This window comes from Loxodonta africana, chromosome 16, assembly GCF_030014295.1.
Source record: "Loxodonta africana isolate mLoxAfr1 chromosome 16, mLoxAfr1.hap2, whole genome shotgun sequence".
NCBI classification, from domain to species: Eukaryota; Metazoa; Chordata; class Mammalia; order Proboscidea; family Elephantidae; genus Loxodonta; species Loxodonta africana.
Genome location: NC_087357.1, coordinates 43195865 through 43215498, shown reverse-complemented (window position 1 = coordinate 43215498; position 19634 = coordinate 43195865). Strand labels below are relative to the sequence as shown.

General features: G+C 34.3%; 1 protein-coding gene across 4 annotated transcripts in view; it reads left to right on the top strand.

Annotated features, from left to right (window-relative positions):
• Positions 1-19634, top strand: part of HECTD2 (HECT domain E3 ubiquitin protein ligase 2) — a 106722-nt gene that overhangs the window by 56000 nt on the left and 31088 nt on the right. For 2 of the 4 annotated variants that reach the window (XM_010589113.2, XM_064269575.1), the window contains exons 3-11: positions 6611-6749; positions 7469-7571; positions 8003-8092; positions 11284-11348; positions 12934-12979; positions 14731-14840; positions 15642-15790; positions 16551-16674; positions 18849-18945. In XM_010589113.2, coding sequence (XP_010587415.1) covers positions 6611-6749; positions 7469-7571; positions 8003-8092; positions 11284-11348; positions 12934-12979; positions 14731-14840; positions 15642-15790; positions 16551-16674; positions 18849-18945 — 923 coding nt within the window. The other 2 variants (XR_002785466.2, XM_023546929.2) reach the window with 2 other exon arrangements.

The window sequence follows — 19634 nt, the reverse complement described above, 5'->3', positions numbered from 1 at the left end:
TAGTCAGGGACGTGAGAGCAGCTGTGAGCTGTTATTCTTCCTTTCCTAATAGCTGAATGTCACATCCTGTAGTTTGGCTTTCATTCACTAATGTCAGAGAAGGATTCTGCCTTTCTTTCTCACTCAAATTACGTTAACCCAGTACGTTAACATTCTGCATCACTCTTCAGTTCAAGTTACCTTCTGAGCTAAAAATAAATCCCGTCTGGGCCTCTCATTCTAACCTCATCCCATAAGCCTCTTGGCCTTGGCATGACTGTTTTATTTTCCCTATATAAAAATTTCCCCAGCCTCAGGCTTTGCTGAAGTCTAGTTATCTTATTAACTCACATTTAACTCTTCTTCCGCCTCAGCATGGTATTAATAAAAATAAGTGGGTATGAAAATGTGTATATATGCTCTGTGAGTGAATAAGTGAATGAGTCTGTTTGTGCATAATAGTGGGTGTTGATAGCCGGGAATGGAAAGATGTGTGGGAAGGGATAGAGGAGATTAAGCCTGGTGAAGAGGAAGAGAAAACTGTAGAGGAGCCACAAGAGATGATAGTAACAAGACTGGTGTTGGAAGAGAAAAGATGACTTATCTATTTCCTTTCTGCTGACATGCCCATTTCTTTCCCATTAATAAAGATTTCCAACCGTAACTATAATAAATAATTCATGGAGATATCTAATTGTACTTGCTCGTAAATTGAACCTGTGTACATTTTTTGTACTTGAAGTATAATTTGCTAGAAATTGGATATTTTCATATTTAATGAAGGGTATAAAACCAATTAGAAAATTGAATTAAGGAAGTTTAATAATCTCTTTTATATTGTCAATGCCATTATTCTCTATTATGGTTGAGCAGTGATTTTCAAAGTATGTATCACCATCACCTGGAAACATGTTAGAAATGGAAAGTTTTATGTCCCACCCCAGACTAAATCAGAAGCTGTGGAAATGGAGTCTAATAATCTGTGTTTTAACAAGCCTTGCAGGTGATCCTGATATATAGTAAAGTTTGAAAACCACTGATGTTTATTGTAAAAAATTGGCATCTCTCTACCATCTCCCAGAATGAAAGTTTACTTTAAATAATACCCCGACACTAATGAAATTTATCTTATTCTGTTGAAATTGGTGATAGAGCCAAGGATAGATAATTGAGAGAACAGATAAGTGGAAGGAAAGAAGGAAGACCCGTAGCTATGTTACTGCCATGTTTATTGATATGGCTGTGTTTGCTTAGTTGAAAATACATCCTGGTTATATGAGAATATGGCTAAATTCCATATATGTGCATTTTATTGGTATGTGATACAAGACCCACATTAATCTGTTTTATTGGTTTGGAAGTATTAATACTTGATTTATTTTTATTCCACTTCTGCTGCCTTCTACTCACTGTTTAAGAATGATCTTTATATAAATCATACAACCCTTCAAAGATTTTTTTAACACTGGAAAGAAAGTTCATTGTTAAAATCTAATCAACTATTCATATAAAGATATACTCATGTTCTCCTTAATGGTCTACATTTTTCTATCTTGGTGTCTAAACTAAGTACCAGCAACAAGAAAATCTGTTCCTTGCCATTAGTACAAATAAGAGATGATAATAATTGATAGCTATGCTGAGAAATCCACCACCTTTCTGTCAGTTTGTCATACTCTGGTGGTTTGTGTGTTGCTATGATGCTGGAACCTATGCCACTGGTATTTTAAATATCAGCAGGGTCACCCACGATGGACAGATCTTAGCGGCGTTTCCAAACCAGGAGAGTCCAGCAAGCAGGGCCTGGCAATCTACTTCCGAAAATTAACTAACAAAAAACACTGTGGATCACAAAATGTTGTCTGAGACTTTGACTTGCTTATTTTAGACATGCCATCAGGAGGAACCAGTCACTGGAAAGGACATCGTGTTTGGTAAAATGCAGGCCCAGTGAAGGCAAGGGAAACCTGCAATGAGGTGGATTACACAACAGCCACAACAGTGGACTCAAACATAAAAAACAATCAGGAGGATGGTGCAGGACTGGGCTACGTTTCATTCTGTTGTACGTGGGGTCACCATGAGTTGGTGCCAACTTGATGGCAACTGACAACAACAGCACGATGAGAATACTTGTGATGTTGGAAAAACTCCATACAGTATTTAAATTATAGGTAGCACTTCTGAAATTTTTGTAAATGGTAGGGAAAATGGCCAACATAATTTATGAAAATGTCTAACTCAACAAATTATGGAGATATAAATCATAGAAGAAAAGAGTGTAAAATAAATGTTGAAATTTTAAATATAATACAAGATAAAAGAAAATAGATCACCAAAAATATTTTAGAACATAGGGTAACTTTTTAAGACTAAGCGTATGCAAAAATTAAATATAGTGGTAGGAGACTCCCACTTCTGGGAGGAAGGCATAGACATACTTTTCCCTATGTCTCCCGCTAAGTACAACTAACATAAAAAGCATTTGCAGTTGCTCAAAAGAGAATAAAATAAATAGGTGTAAATTCAGATTTGTGTGCTGAAAGTTACATAAAGTTGATGAAAGAAGTCAAGACCTAAATAAATGGAGAGATGTAATCTTGTTCATGTATTGGAAGACAACATAGTAAAGATGTCATTCTCCCCAAACTGATAATACACAACTAATGAAATTCCTATGAAAATCTCAGCCAGACTTTGTGTAACAAGATTATTCTAACATTTATGTGGAAAGACAGAAGAACTGGAATAGCTAAAACAGTTGTGAAAAAGAAGAATAAAGTGAGAAGAATCAGTCTACCTGATTTCATGACTGTGTGGTATTAGTGGAGGGATAGATACAAAGGTCAGCGGGACAAAGTAGACCGCCCAGAAGTAGACCCATCCAGCTGAAATTTGACAAAGGTACAAAAGCAGTTTAATGGAGGAAGGATAGCCTTTTCAGTAAAATGGTGCTAGAGTACATCTTTAGGCAAAATAAATAAATAAACTTTGACCCAATTTCACACCTTATAAAAAATTAACTGGAAATGAATCAGGAATTTAAATGTAAAATTATAAAGTTTTTAGAGAAAAACAAAATCTTTGGAGAAATTCTTTGGCATCTAAGACTAGGAAAGAATTCTTAGACTTGACACCAAAAGCACAGTTCATAAAAGGAAAACTTGACAAATTTGACTTCCTGAAATTAAAAACTTGCACTGTGCAAAAGTCCCTGTTAAGAGGGTGAAAAGACAAGCTACAGAGTGGGAGAAAATATTTGCAGAGCACATATATGATGAAGGATTACTGTGTAGAATATAAAACTCTCAAAACTCAGCAGTTGAAAAAAGTAACCAGTCCAATTGGAACCTGGGTGAAAGACCTGAAGAGACATTTCCCGGAATAGAATGTAAGCACATGAAAAGATGTTCAATTATCATTAGCCACTAGGGAAATGCAAATTAAAACCACACTGAGATATCATTAGAGAACTGTCAGAATAACTAAAATAACGACACCACCAAATGCTGGCAAGGATATGGAGACGCTAGATCACTCATGTATTGCTGGTAGAAATATAAAATGGTACAGCCACTCTGAAAAACAAGTGGGTAGTTGCTTAAAATAAATAAATAAATAACATGCAACTGTCATGCAGTCCAGCAATTGAACTCCTGGGCATATATCCTAAAGAAATGAAGAACCTGTACGCAAATGTGTTTAACAGCTTTATGTAATAGAGCAAAGCTAGAAACAATCCAGGTGTCTTCAACGGGCAAATGGTTAAACTGGTACCTTCATTCCATGGAATACTAAACACCAAAAAGCCAGCCCACTGCCTTCGAGTCGATTCCGACTCATAGTGACCCTATAGAATACTACCCAGCACTAAAAAAACACATTACTGATATATGCAACAACGTGGATGAATCTTTAGAGAATTATGCTTGGTGAAAAAAGCCAGTCCCAAAAGGTTACATACGTATGATTCCATTTCTATCATCTTGCAATGACAAATTATAAAAATGGAGAACATTAAATTATTTTGATAAGATCTATCCAAATTGTGATATGTAACTATAGTTCGTTTGCAGTGACAGCTGTGTAATTTTCCATTGTATAAATAAATATACCACAGTACCTTTATCTCTGGTTACGGGGTAGTTGGGTCATTTTCAGATTTTTTTCTATGGAGACAGTGCTACTCTGAACATTCTTGTACGTGCCTTCTGATGTACTTACACAGAATTTCTCCTGGGTATTTGTATAGGACTGGAATTTTTTAGAAGAGCCCTGGTGGCACAGTGGTTAAGAGCTCAGGCTGCTAACCAAAAGGTGGGCAGTTCGAATCCACTAGCTGCTCCTTGGAAACCCTGTGGGGCAGTTCTACTCTGTCCTGTATGGTCACTGTGAGTCGGAATCGACTTGATGACAATGAGTAGTGTATATGAATGTTCAGCTTTATAAGAGGATGCCAGTTTTTCAGTTTTTTGAAGCATTTGTACCAGTTTATACTCCTACGTGGATTGGCACAGTGACTGCAACAATGGGCTCAAACAGCAACAATTACGGAGATGGTGCAGGACTGGGCAGTGTTTCATTCTGTTATACATAATGTCACAATAGTCGGAGCCGACTCAACAGCACCTAACAGCAGCAGCATACTCCTACATGAAATACCCTACTGATCCACATCTTCTCCAACATTTGCAGTTGTCAGACATCTTAATTCCTGCCATTCAGATGGGTATAAAATCATTTCACATTGTGTTCTTTACTTCCATTTCCTTAATACTAATGAGACTAAACGTATCTTCATGTATGCATGTGTGTTTCCTCTTCTCTAAAATTCCTGCTTGATTCATTTGCACATTTTTCTATTGAGTTGTTTTTCTTTTCACTGATTTTTAGGAAATATCTGTACATTCTTGATACTAATCCCTTGTTATATGTGTTTCAAATAGTTTCTTGAAATTTGTAACTTTTTACTTTCTTTGAAGTATCTTTTGATGATCAGAACTTCTTAATTTTCACATAGTCAAAAATATCAATTTTTTATTTTCTAGTTCTTTAATTTTTTTTTTTAAAGAGACTATTCCAGAGTCAGAAGGATATTCTCCTAATCTGTAGTTTTGCTTTGACATTTAAGTTATTAAGGTGTGAGATAAGGATCCAAGTCCATTTTTTTCTCCACATGGTTAACCATACTTTCAAATCCTTCCTTTTTTCAGTGATCTGCCATGTATTTCACATATTAAGCTGTCATATATGTATAGATATGACTCTGGCTCTCTATTTTGTTGGTCACTTGTATGATCCTGTGGTCTTGTGCCAGTACAACATTGTATTTGTTGCTATAGCTTCAGCAGTTGCTATCTGATCAGGCAAGATCCTCTTCCTTACCCTTTCTTTAGAAAGGACTTGGCTATTCTTATTTCCTTGGTCTTCCATATAACTTTTGGAATCACTTTGTCACGTTCCAAAGTACTGGTGGGATTTTTATTAAATTACATTGAATCTATAGATCAGTTGAGAGGAGTTTGATATTCACTCTTTCTACCCATAGACATGGTCTATCTTTGTATTCACCTAAGATCTTTAATGTCCCTCAACAAAATTTTACTATTCTTTCTATAGAGATTTTACAGTTTATTCCTTGGTACTTACTTTCTTTAAGTTTTGTGAATGTTGTCTTCTTTTAAATTATGTTTTCTCATTGTTTGTAGCTGGTATTTAGTAATACAGTTGACTTTTATATATTGAATTTTTTTAATCCATCTACCTTGCTAAACTTTTCTATTATTTCAAATTATTTGTAAATTCTTTTGTATTTTTCCATGTTTGTAATCAAATCTTCTGCAAATGAGGGACACAATTTAATTTATAACAGATGGAAATATTTTAAATATGTTTAAATCCACAAATTCATACCAGTATTTAAAAAAAAAAAAAAAACTTTCAGAAGATAATAGGGAATCAAATTATTATTTTAAAACTGGTAAATAAAGGAAAAGAAACAAGCATCTATTCTGCCATTCCTATGTAAATTGTACTGATTGGTAACCAAACGATAGCAAAGTGTCCAAACTAATAAATGAAAAAGAAAGCATATAATTATATTGTCACTGTTTACAAACCCCTTGTGAATTAATGGAGCCCTGGTGGCATAGTGGTTAAGAGCTCAACTGCTAACCAAAAGGTTGGCAATTCGAATCTGCCAACCACTTCTTGGAAACCATATGGGGCAGTTCTACTCTGTCTTATGAGGTTGCTGAGTCAGAAGCAACTTGATGGAAATGGGTTTAGTTTGGTTTTGGTTTAGTGAATTAATGGGTCTAGGCGTTGGGCATCATTGGCTGCTAGCATCACAAAAAAAGAGACAGTCAAACATATGACTACTGATGAGTGGACACCATAGCACTTATAATCTTGCCAAAAGACTAAAAATTGAATCTGGTCAAGGCTGTGGAGCCAACAGCTTATGTGCAAGAGTACAGAGGACCACGTTGACCTATACCATGAGTACGTAATCAGCACCATCCAGACTGTAGGAAACTTTACAGGGTAAATGGCCCAGGTTCTTCCACAGGTAAATTGTTAGGAAAAATTTTGTGATTAATTACATTGAATGTTTTTTTATACTTCACAGTGAGAGACCTGCCACCTACTTGCCTTGATGTTAGGCAAAAACAGCGCATCTCTATAGATGCACTACCATCCGAAATGAAGGCCTCGGCCCTTCCAGAACCTACCATTCCTATCCAGCCCAAAACTATGAAGGATTTCCAGTAAGTTTCAACTCACCATTATGTACATACATGTAGTCATCTTCATGTCAGCACTTTACAAATTTAGTATCTTTGTGTGAAGAATTAATTGATCGTTATCAAGGTATTAGCAAAGAGTGAAGATACTAATGACTAAATGTCTCAAGTTGAAGGCAAAAGCAAAAATATGAAAAGTAAGGGGTAGGTAGGTTTCAGCAAAAGAAAGGAAACACCAAGGAAAAGAGTATGAGTCGAAACAGATACAAGGAGATAAAAGTGGTGATAAAATAATACACAGTATAAAAACTGTGACACCACTCAAAAAATCCAAATGGATACTTGAAGGAGTAAACTGAGAGTGAGAACTTAGAGGCAGAAGGCAGACAAAATCTCTCAAGTTTGACTATGAAGGGACGGAAAAGAGATAGTGATAATTGGAAAGGGGTATGTCAAGAATGACCTTTTTTTAAAGAAGGTAAGTAAAAAAGTTGATGAATTAATATCTTAATCCAATTAAGAATTACAAGTTCATAAACTGCATTTACATTAACTAACTGGCACATATTTCTATATTCAGTTTCAGTATTTCAAATTACACATTTGGTGACATTTATTTATAAAGAAGTAATGCTATTTTTAGAAGTCGGAATTGCCTCGAAGGCAGTGGGTTTTTGGTTTTTGGAATGCTATTTTATCTAAATAATATATCTATATGTGGTTAATGTATGTTCTTATTTTAGGGAAGATGTAGAGAAAGTTAAGTCATCAGGGGATTGGAAAGCAGTACATGATTTTTATCTAACAACATTTGATTCGTTCCCAGAACTAAATGCTGCATTTAAGGTAATACATAAAACACATTTTAAATTCATTTTTAGTTTTAAATTTTCCAAAAAAGATATGATAAATTTACCTTATTTTCTACCTAATATTGACTTAAATAACTGCTTAACCAAACATTTATGTATTGATTTCTGAAATTATATGTATCATGAATAATCAAATATTACTTAAGTGACATCATAAAAATTTTTATTTGTATTGCCTTTATTTATAATGTTAATGTTTGACTCCATTCTTTCACTTTTACAAAAGAAAGTTATTAAAATAATTTTTATACATTTTTTATTTTCAATAATTTTACACTAACAGTTCATTTTTACCATCAGACAAAAAAAATAGTAGAAATTATGAAGATATAGTTATGGCTCAAATATTAGTAAGAATAGTCCATAAAATGTTATGTTCATTTAATTATTTAATTGAATTTGCAGAAAGATACCACTGCCTCGTTTAATACCATTGAAGACTCTGGGGTTAATGCTAAATTTGTGAATGCTGTTTATGATGCCTTACTTAATACTGTAAGTATCATTTATGAACGCATGCCGGTAGTATCATTCTGTGTCTCTTCTGTATTTCAGAAGCAGCTGCACAAATATTTAAGAGTCACCTTGTAACACAATTACAAACTCTGATATAATTTTATAGTAGATTTAATTGGAATACTCAGAAAAGTAGATAATTTTTTTATTTTATTTTTCTGATTAACTGAAAATTAAGCAGAAAGTACATCCAGTCCTTGTTTAAGAAAGTCTTTCTAAAATAAATTTATGCCTCCTCTACTCAGCAAAAGGAGGTAAGGGTTACTTGATTGTATTGGAATTGCATTGGTCTGTACGTGCGTGGTTATCAGACTTCTGCATGTATCAGAACAACAGGAAAGCCTTGTTAAAATACAGACTTTCAGATTCACTAGGTCTGGAACAGGACTCAAGAATTTGCATTTCTTACAAATCTCTAGATTATGTTGATGCTTCTGATCCAGGAACCACATTTTGAGAACCCTGCTGCTCTAGTTCAGTTTACGAAGAATTTCAGTTCTTCCAATCCATGAGCGTGCTATATTCCTCTAATTTCTTAGATCTTCTTTAGTTTCTCTTGGTAATATTTTGTAGTTTTCTGGTTAGAAGACTTACACATTTCTTGTTACATTTATTTCTACGTATTTGCTTTTTTATGGTATCGTAATTTCATTTTCTAATTGTTGCTAGTATAGGGAAACACTTTCATATATTTAGCTTTATGTAGTGGCCTTGGTAAATTCACTCATTAATCCTAATAGTACATCAGTAGTTTGTTTGAATTTCCTACTTGTACGATCCTGTCATTTGTGGACGATGAGAATTTCATTTCTTTTTTATCCAATTATTTTATCTTCTCTGTATGTATATATTTGACTTACTGCACTGGCTAGGCACTCTTGTAGAATTTTGAATAAAAGGAGTGATAGCAGATGTCTTTGCCTAATTCCCAATTTCACTACTTCATTATTAAACATATAAAAGGGTGCTTAGCATCATTCGTCATCAAAGACATGGAAATAACCCTATACACCCATCAGAATTAATAAAGTTTTTTGGGGATTTTTTTTTTTTTTAAAATAATGACCAGATCAAGAAGGCTCAGGCACCACCAAAGGGAAGAACAAAATGTTTAAAGGGGAGAGTAGTCAACCTTATCAAATGCTGCTGAGAGGTATACAATAAGATTTGGACAGAGAATTGACCATTGTCTTTAGTAAGATATAGATAATTCATGACTTTAAAGAGTTGTTTCATTGGACTTGTAGGGACAAAAGCTTACTTGGAATGGATTGAAGAGAGAATGAGAGGAGAGGAAGTAGAGACAGTGAGTACAGATGACCTTGAAGAGTTTTGCTGTGAAAGAAAATGAGGTGGAAGCTGGGAATGCCTTGGGCCATTATATGAGCATATATTAGTCACTGTCCTGGCAGGAAACAGATAACACTCAAATTAGGTAACTGAACAAGGACTATTTACCTTTAGAGTTGTTACCAGAGTGAGGGAAACCATAAAAAAACAGTACAGGATCTCAGGAGTGAACCTGGAAATAGACTGTGGAGGAGAAGGCTGCCTTTATAGAAGCTGTGTCCCTTGACTAAAAGTGTTGACCCTGAAGAGAGGGAGCTGAGGGAACAAATACCCTAACCTCAGTCTCCTCCCTCTTCTGCCAAACCCAGTCAGAAGACAGAAGGCAAAGGAGCCTGGCTGATGCAGTCCTTAGGGGTCAGCTTCCTGGAGCACAGAGCAGGGTGGAGCAGGTTGGAAAAGAGTAGATATGGAGAGACAGATCAGCACAGATGAGAATTAGCATGTGATGTTATACTGATGGGAATGATCTAGTGTAAAGGGAGAAATTGATGATACAGGAGAGAGAAAACAGTAATAAAGAGGTGCTTGACAAAGCAAGAGAAGATGGGATATAGGACCAAGTGGAGGGTTGGCTTTGATCAAGTGCAGATACAGATGCAGGTAAATTGGTACGCATGATGGTGGGACAGGAAATCAGTTCTCCTCTGGTACATCTGTTTTCTCTCAGAAGTGTGTGGCAAGGTCAGGAGCTGAGTGATGATGAGAAGGAGGTGTTGGAGATCTGAGAACTGAGGAGAACGTTTGAATTAGTCGTCTTGGAAAGTAGGAAAGCAGATGGACTAGGGAAATATAAGACTGTCTGTGGTATAGGTGAGTGTCCTCTTGAGATTTGTGGTCATAAAGTAAGCCCCACCCATTGCCCAGTCAGTAGTTTTATGTTTTTTTTCCACTGCTCAGGGGCAGACACTAAGTAAGTGGTTAGTTGAGCGGTGCGGTGTTTGTCTTCTAGGTGTGAAGGGTCCTGTAAGCAGAGGAAGAGAAAGGAATGATTTTTAAGTTGTTAAGACATTAGACTAAATGAATGCAGGCAGGCATGTCTTGGAAGTCATGGTTGTGGTTTTTAAATAAACCCATAACATGTGCTCGTTTCTTTGGCATTTGCCTTTTTCATTTAAAAAAAAAAGATAGAAATTTTAATGACTATTTGAAGCTTCTAGTTAATGAAGGTTTTATTCATTATTTGTTATAAGCTAAAGCACCATCTAGATGTATTTTATTTTCATTCATTCTTATTTTAGATATTTGGTAGTGAATAAGATTTGTTTTAGTATTTGAATTATTAAATTATAAAGGAATGCCATTTTATGCCTTTTCTAAATCTTTTATCCTATCATGAAAAATCTTTATTGTTATCATATTTTTATTTAAATATAATTTGGTTCCACTTACTAGAGAATTGTGGGTTTAACTGCTAATTATAACATGGTACTCATAAGATTAAATATATTCAAAATATAGCAATCATTTTATATTGTTAAACATATTACTTTTGGACTTGTTTTCATGATTTTATCCTATCAAGCCAGGAAAAGTAAATTATATTTCACTTTTATAAAACTACTGTTGGTTTTCAAAGGGACACCATATATGGTTGTACAGGCTGCACATTGCACATCCAGGGGCCAGCATTCTCATTGTGTAATCTTATGTCATTGTTGCTCCCTAGGTTACTAAAATGTGCAATTGAAACATAATTTCAATTTCAGAATCATCAAGTCTGATTTCAAGTATTGAAACAGATTTGTAAATGTAATTAACATAACTGTCACCTTTCTAAGTAGCTAATCCTAACTACCTTGTGATTTTTCTTTTCCCTACAGCCTCAAGACATTCAGAAAACAGTATTAAAGGGTATCATTAACAGCCTGCTAAGAGAATGGAAAGGGTAATTATAACCAATATTTAGCTAATCAATATAAACATTTAACTTAAACATCTCATATTTTTAATAATGTGCATGTATCTGACTCTGAGATAAGATTTTAGTTATAATGAAAATGTTGATCAGAAGAAATTATAAACCATTTATAGCCCAACTTTTAACTTGAGATCTGTAGCTTCTTAGGATCCATAGATGGGCTTCAGAGGGTCTGTGAATTCTTTAAAACTGTATGTAAAATTTTTTGTGTTCATATATGCATGCTTTACAAAAATGGGGTAGTAACTTATATCAGGAGCCTAGAGTGAAATAATATGGGCATTAAATTTTATTTAAACCTAAATAATTTAAGTCAAGTCAATTTTGTAATTACTTTACAGAAGAATGTTATTATTGGCTAACTAAAAAATATATATGTATTTATTTCAAATTTAAATAGATACACTTAAATTTCAGTTTATATAACTATTTTTTTAAGGTACATCTAGTATACTTTTGAGCAATGATTTATGTTTTCAGGTTAATTTTGTAACTTTAACTGAAAAGTAAATAATTCAGTCACTTTATTTTCTGAAAGGGAATTGAAGAAGATACTTGGAGGTGAACCATTTTTTTCCCCAACTTTTAATTTTGAAAGATTTCAGACTGCAGAAAAGTTAAAGAATAGAATGTACACTCATACCTTTCACCTTGAGCCACATTTGTATTTACTTCCTTTTCCTCTGTGTTTTTTTTTTTCAGTAAGTTGAAGACATCATGAAACTTCACCCCTAATTACTTCAGCATATATTTCCTAAGAACATTTTCCTACATAACCATAACACCATTATCACACCAAATAGATGTAACATTGATACAGTAACACGCTCTAAAATCCTGTCCACATTTAAATTTCCCCTCTTGTCCCAAGAGTGTTCTTTAATATAAGGGTTTGTTTTTCAATTCAGGATCTAGTCAAGAGTCTTGAATTACATCTGATTACTATATAGATAAACCACTTTTCATTCAAGAAGTTACTACAGGCTGTTTGTGAGAGGGTATCACATACATCTTGAGAGGGCAAGAAAGAGATAACTCATCAACCTTGGGAATAACGAAAACTCTTGGTCAGATCTGATAATGTGAAAATCCAGATTAACATGGAAAAAAATAAAAATTAGTTACTGACTTTTCAGAGGTGTTCAGAATATGATTCTTTTAATTAGGAATGCCCTAGGTACATTTCAAGTGTGACTTGATCTGCACATATTTCTAAATACATTCACTTCAGAAATGTATTCTAAAGTGAAGATTCAGCTGTCCCTTATTAAAGCAAAATCACAGTACTCTAAAATTGTTGATTATTTGTTAGACTGTTCCCAGAGTTAGTCACAATACTTACATTACAAAATGTTATAGCCTGCTTAACTCAGCCTTTAGGGATCTTCAGAACCAGCCTTGAGTAGACATAAAGTAATAATACATATTAAGTGTAGTTTTTTTGGCTTTTATCAACTCAGTTCTCATAGAAACATATATTGGTCATTTTTTATTAGATACTAGGAGATTAAACATTGATCCATATTCAAGTGTGCTTGTTTCTTTTTTTCAGTCCACGAACAAAAGATGATCTTAGAGCATATTTTATACTTTTACAGGTAAGAAAGCAAGAGCTTAGTTGAAGTTGTCTATTCAGATCTGAATCCATGCATATGTAAGTGAAATAATATCAAATATTAGGCATTATTTTGAGCAACACATTGATACTTTTTAGAATTGTAGTTACTTATGACCAGAAGATTAAAGCTGTAACCAATAAACATTGGGAAGCTAATTTATCAGCAAGATTAAAATTTTAATTTAGTTCTTGCCTGCCTGCATGGTATTCAGGGACAAACAGAATGGAAGCCCTTCCTCCTCCATTCACTGTCTTTTCTTGTAACTGGTTTTAAAGGACTCCAAGACTTTCTTTTATTTCCCCAACTAGTAGGTTTCTAGCTTAAGTTAGAATTCTAACAGAAGGATAAAGGTTGTTATTTCTATTTGGTAAAGCAAGGATGATGAACTTTTTCCCCTTGAGAGATACAGAGTCATAAATTAAAAAATAATAACAATAAGCTATGGCCCAGACAAATAAAAATCAATTTTTAGTTTTTACTGTTTTTAGAAAGAAACATGTTCTTGCCATAGCTAGCTTACTACGTTTGTATTATCCTTTACAATTTACAAAAGGTATTTGTGTATATTATTATCTCATTTAAAGGTAAGAAAAGTTTATATTAAATAAGATACAGTATTAGTTCATTTTTATGCCCAGTAAAATGAAATATGTGGGGAGAAGTGTGAGGAAAGGGGAGAGAGAAAAAAAGAAAAACAGGGAATAAAAAGAGGGACGTGGTGAAAAGGCAGTTAAGAGAGATGTTAGGAGGGGTAATAGAAAAGTAGGAGGAGAAAGAGGGGAAACTAGAAAAAAAGAAAGGAAATATAGTAGAGATGGTAAAAGCTAGACAAATGACAGCATGGAGGTCAATTTTAGGTGAGGACATTAGTCAGCAGTGAGCTCTGTTCCCAACATCCAGTGCCTCTCAGGAGCCATCACTGGATGAAGCTACCAGCTAGGGTCATTCTCCAATTTTGAATTGTGCTGCCAGTAAGTCAATTTTGAAAAGTACATAGTGCTCTCCTATTTTTTTTTTTTTAATTTCAGTTTGTTCTTAAATAACATTTTTTCCATGAGCTTCTGAGATGTACATTGTGATGGAGTCATGGATTTTAGAAAAATAACTAGAGGTTTTGCTTAGTTTACAAGCAACGTCCGTTTAACATTGATAAGTTATCAGAGCCATTAGGTGACCCTCCTCTTACTCTTTGTGAGATAAGGGGCCCCCTCATTTCACAGTGACATGAGTTTCACAATCAGCTTTGATTTCATTTTTCTAGAATTCTATTTTTTAATCAAGGAAGAGCCAGATTTTTTGTTTAGTTTCATGATAGTGATTGCCACCATTTATAAAATGCCTACTTCATACCAGGCACTGAAGTAGGTGCTTTACATCCATTTTCTTTATTATTACTCAGAGCAGATCAATATTATCATTCCCATTTTACAGATGAGAAGCTGAGAGGCAGAGTTTAAGGAACATGGGTAAGGGCACACAGCTAGTAAGTGGTAGAATTAGCCCTTAGACCCACATCTGTTTTAATTCAGAGCCCATGTTCTTTGTACAGTACCACAGTGTATATCAAAGTCTCTTTGTTAATAGCAAATAGATTATTGTTTCAAAGGATATTCACCTTTCATAGTCTCAAATTTAGTTCCATGAATTTATGGCTTACCTCATTAAGCTTCGTGTCTTTCCTTTTACATGCTACAAAGTTTTAACACAATTATCTTTAATATCTTTTTCAGAATCCTCAATTTAATAACACATCTACGTACGTCATCTATGCTCACTTGCTACGACAGATAGCTGCCTTAGTGGAAGCTGACCATCATTTCCTAGTTCACTGGTTTAAAAAGTAAATCATTCTATGATATTAAGAACTTTTATGAAAAGACTCACAGCTCTGAAGTGTGATTTTTATTAGTGATTTTACAATAAAATATATTTAAATGTTTCCAGCTCTTTACATATAATACTTACAATTTATAATGCCAATTGTAAAACTATACTTTAGCACTACATAGACCATAATTGAAAATCTGTCTTAATGTAAGTAATATTTTTGCTTGTACAAGCTGCTGTTAAGAATTTCTTTCCACTGCTTTTGGTTTCTGTACAGCACACTCCCATCCTTAGTTTTTCTGGTATCTCAAAGACAGTGACTAAATTTGCTCAGGCATTGCTATTTTCATTTAAGTCTTGTTATTTACTGTCTCTCTATCAGTAAATCTCACCATTATTTATATGGTGCCTTCTCACCTTAAAAGGTCATCATGAAATACAAGTTAACCATCCATACCAACCTGTAAAAACACAATCCTTTTTTTCATAGAACAATACTCACATTAACAGTGACATTTCTACATAATTGATAAAAGTTGAAAGAGGTGAAATATTTCTAAAATTAATTTTAAATATATTGAAAGTCTTAAAAAATTATGCTCGATACTAACTTTGTTGCAATTTTGGTGTTTATTTTTTAGAAACCGTATTCAAGATAAGATTTTGTGATTCTTCAAATGCCAGGTCATATAAGAAATAGAATTTGGGGGAATGGCTAAAATTTTGTGTTTATTTGGCTTTAGGATGTAGTTTGATACCTAGCAAAGTAGAAACTATGAAATTTTGATTGGAATTATTTGGAAATCTTTACCAGATTATCCCAGAAGAGGTTCAAACAATTGGTAGAAAGATTGCTGCAATTTATTTCTTTACGCCTGTTTCCTGCAAAGCCTGAAGAATTTCCACCTATAGCAAAGTGTTCCTGGTGGATTCCATCAGCATCTAAAGTGTTGGCTTTACTTAGTAGGTTTTTATTATTCTTTTTTTTTTGTTAAATATTATTGGTATTTCCTTAAGGATATCAAAGTACTATGTATAGAGCCATTATTCAACTTAAAGCAATTTCTTTGAAGGAAAGAGTTATAATTTATTTTCTATTTTGATAATGGATTTCACAATTTAATTTATAAGCGTGAAAAAAGCTCTATGCCTTTACTGGGCAGTATTCTGTATTAGTGGAGCCCTGGTGGCGCAGTGGTTGAGCATTTAGCTGTAACCCAAAGGTCAGCGGTTTGAAACCACCAGCCGCTACTTAGAAATCCTATGGGGAAGTTCTGCTCTGTCCTATAGGGTCCCTGTGAGCTGAATCGACCTGACGGCAGTGGGTTTGGTTTTTTTGTTTTGTTTTATTCTGTATTTATTCTCTATTGTCCGCATATGGCCTGCTAAGCAGGATTCCTGAGAAAACAGGAACTTCCATTAATTACTGAGGACCCCTAGGAGAGAACATACTGATAGGAAAATAGTATGAGTCGATAGCCATCTGTGTACTCTCATTGCTACTATTAGAATCACCACCACAAGTTTTTTTTAAAAAAGCAAGAAATTGTTGGGTACATTTTGACCAACTTAAGAATTACTTTTTCCATTTGGAGCTACAGTTGTTTAAAATAGGGATTTCTAGATAAACGCTGTGTGTTGGATATTAAAATGTTCTTTTCATTATTAGAATAAATCATGTGCATGTTGGAAAAGATCATTATGTTACAACTTATCTTTACAGATACAGCAAACAATTTGGCTCACCCTCCCCTTATTCCTTACACTGATTTCTATAATTCTACATTGGATCACATTGATCTCATGGAAGAGTATCATACCTGGCAGAGCTTTGGAAACTCTCACAGGTAAGATTGAAAGCTCATTTGATTATTCATCTGAATGAAATACTATTCAAAATAGTGGCTTAATTTTAAGTATGTACAAATAAATTAAAATATGCACATACATTCTCATACAAACTTATAAGTACAGTTAAGATATTCGGCGTTGGAATATCATATTTCTTAAAGAATTTTCTTTTCCTGTTACCATTTTAAATTTATGTACATGTTAATTTGATTTTGGTTTGGTTAATAGCATCTTTTCAAGAAGGGAAAAGCTCTCTCTCAGTATGTAATTTTTTATATCTTATTCACTGTGCCACCATCCAGTACAGAGTCAACAAGCCTTTTCGGTAAAGGGCTAGGTGGTCAGTATTTTCAGCTTTGCAGGCTATAAGGACTCTGTTCTGCCATTGTGGCATGAAAGCAGCCTTAGACAATACGTAAGCAAATGGGTGTGTCTGTGTCCCAGAAACACTTTATTTACAAAAACAGGTGGTAGGCCGTATTTGTCTCATGGAATATATTTTGCCATTGCCTGATCTAGCACATTGAACAGTTGTTGTCTTTTACATACACTACATAAAGAATGTTTGTTACCGATTTATTTATTAATATAGTGCAATAGATTTTCAAAACACCTGACTAAATTCTTTAATACACTAGTATTCTGGATTAAACCAGAAGGACTATCCGAAGTATAACATATTGCCAGACCATGTGATATCCTGGAGATTGCTTTTATTCTAGAGGACACTGACTAAAAGATATGGCATAGGTATAAATAAACCCAAAACCTCAGATTAGTTCCTAAATTAATTCAACTCACCAGGAATCCTCTCTACCAGAACTGCCTAAAACGTGGAATGACCTTCTAGGCATTTTTCAGTCTATACCTCAATACTCAGAACTGAATAAGAATCCAGTGTTTGGGGACCTCAGTTAGTCTGATGGATATTTTCTTAGCAAAGCGTATTTTACCAAGATGCTTTTTCCTCCCATTTTGATGTAGTTGTAATGCTATGGGCAAAATCACAGAACTCCAGGAGTTACGATGCATATTTTAATGCTGAGTGTCCTCTAACCAGTTCGCCATAGCACTGGTTTACCAAGAATGAGTTACATAGGTGTTATGATCCTGCCAGCCCAGACCTGGGGGGGACCTGGAGCCCTAAGGCAAGTTACCTCTAGCAATTTGTGACATGACAAGGGAAAGGTTGAGAAGCATTGTTCTGATGTACATAACATGTTCAATATCAAACATGGTCAATATCATATATCCCACCAAGTTCATTGTATTTTCTTTTCATTTCCAAGTTTTTGGTTAGCATTTAGTGATCCAAAATATTACATATACTACTGAACAACTCCTACTGTTTTTGTTTTGACAATTTTGTCCCAAGGGGAAAGCATTTCATTTTTAGTTCACACAAAAACTATCTCCTTATTCCTCACTGTACCCAGTGGTCACAGATGAACTATTTAACTATACGTGGATGGATTCAGCTATAACTGGATGGATTCATTGCAATTACTTCTGATGGGAGTCTTAAGTCCGGAAGTGTCTTTGCTGCCATAGTAGTCACCAATAAGTAATTAACCATGCATTTTTCTGTGGCTTTTGTATGTAACAGAATGAGCTGTGACCGAGGAGAGTCATTAAGTTCACACCCTTTAGTTATAATGTTGTCTTTATAAATATATACTATTTCATATTACTACATCTTTTAATTATAGTACTAACAGCAAGATTCTTTTTGTTTTATTTGTCTTCAGTGTCTTACTTTACTTTTTACCAACTATAGTTAATGCTGTATTTTCTCATTTCTGAAGCTCACACATCAGAAATAGCCATATAATAGTGAGTTCGTTTATTAAGTTAAGCACATGACATTTCTTCATCAACATTTCTGCCTCCTGGTTCTGGTGTTGGCCATATTCTTCACAGGTAATGATGTACAGATGATTATAAATAAACTGAAATTATTTGCATAAATATAAGTGATGACCACATATTTCATGTGCTAAATAGATGTAGCTTCCTTTCCTGCATATCTAGTAATTAAAAGAAATAATCCACATACAGTCATTTTGTAAATGTAAAGCACAATATAAAAGTAATGTTTTATATTATTAGAAGGGATACCTTTTTGCTAAAAATGCACCATTTTGCTTTTTCTGTTTCACTTGTTGAGCAGGTTTTCCTTCTGTCAGTACCCATTCGTTATTTCTATAGCTGCAAAAAAAATCATTATTCAAAGAGACTCAGAACAACAGATGATAAGCATCGCAAGGGTAAGCCAGCTATGAAAACATATTTATGTTGACTATCATCAATATAATAAATAATTTGATACATAAGTCAAATGTCTTCTGAATTGTTCTAGTATAATCAGGAAATATTAAAAGTAAAAAATTCATATCATATTCCCCCAAAAAGTACGTAAGCCTGTTGAAGATATGGGAAACAAGACACCCCTCAATCATCATCACTCCCAAATTAGTTTCTTATATTTGTAAATGTAGCGGGAAGATTAAATGCCTCTCACAGACCCAAAGTACTGGGAGCTTGTTGGACATCATTTTGTAGAGATCACATTCCATCTCCAGGTAACCAATGTAGTGTTGATGAGAACTATAGTGGAGTTAGGGGTGTCCTTAAGAGCAAACCCCTGAAGCCACTGAACATATTCTAAGTTTAATGAAAATCAAATAGAAAAACCAAAAGATTAGAAGGTGTTAAAGAAAAGTGTATCTCTTGGAGAACTGAGAAATATACTCAAGGAAGGTGAAAGATGTTTTGTTGGTTCTTGGGAAACCACAACGCATAAGGCCCTAGAAACTGGGGTAGCAGTCAGGCTGACTTTAGGTAAATTGTGAAGCTGAATGAAGTTTATTTCTGGGCCTGTCCTTACCACCCCATACCACTCATTTCATTGCTATAAAACCTGCTGCCTTTAAGTCTATTCCGACTCATAGCGACC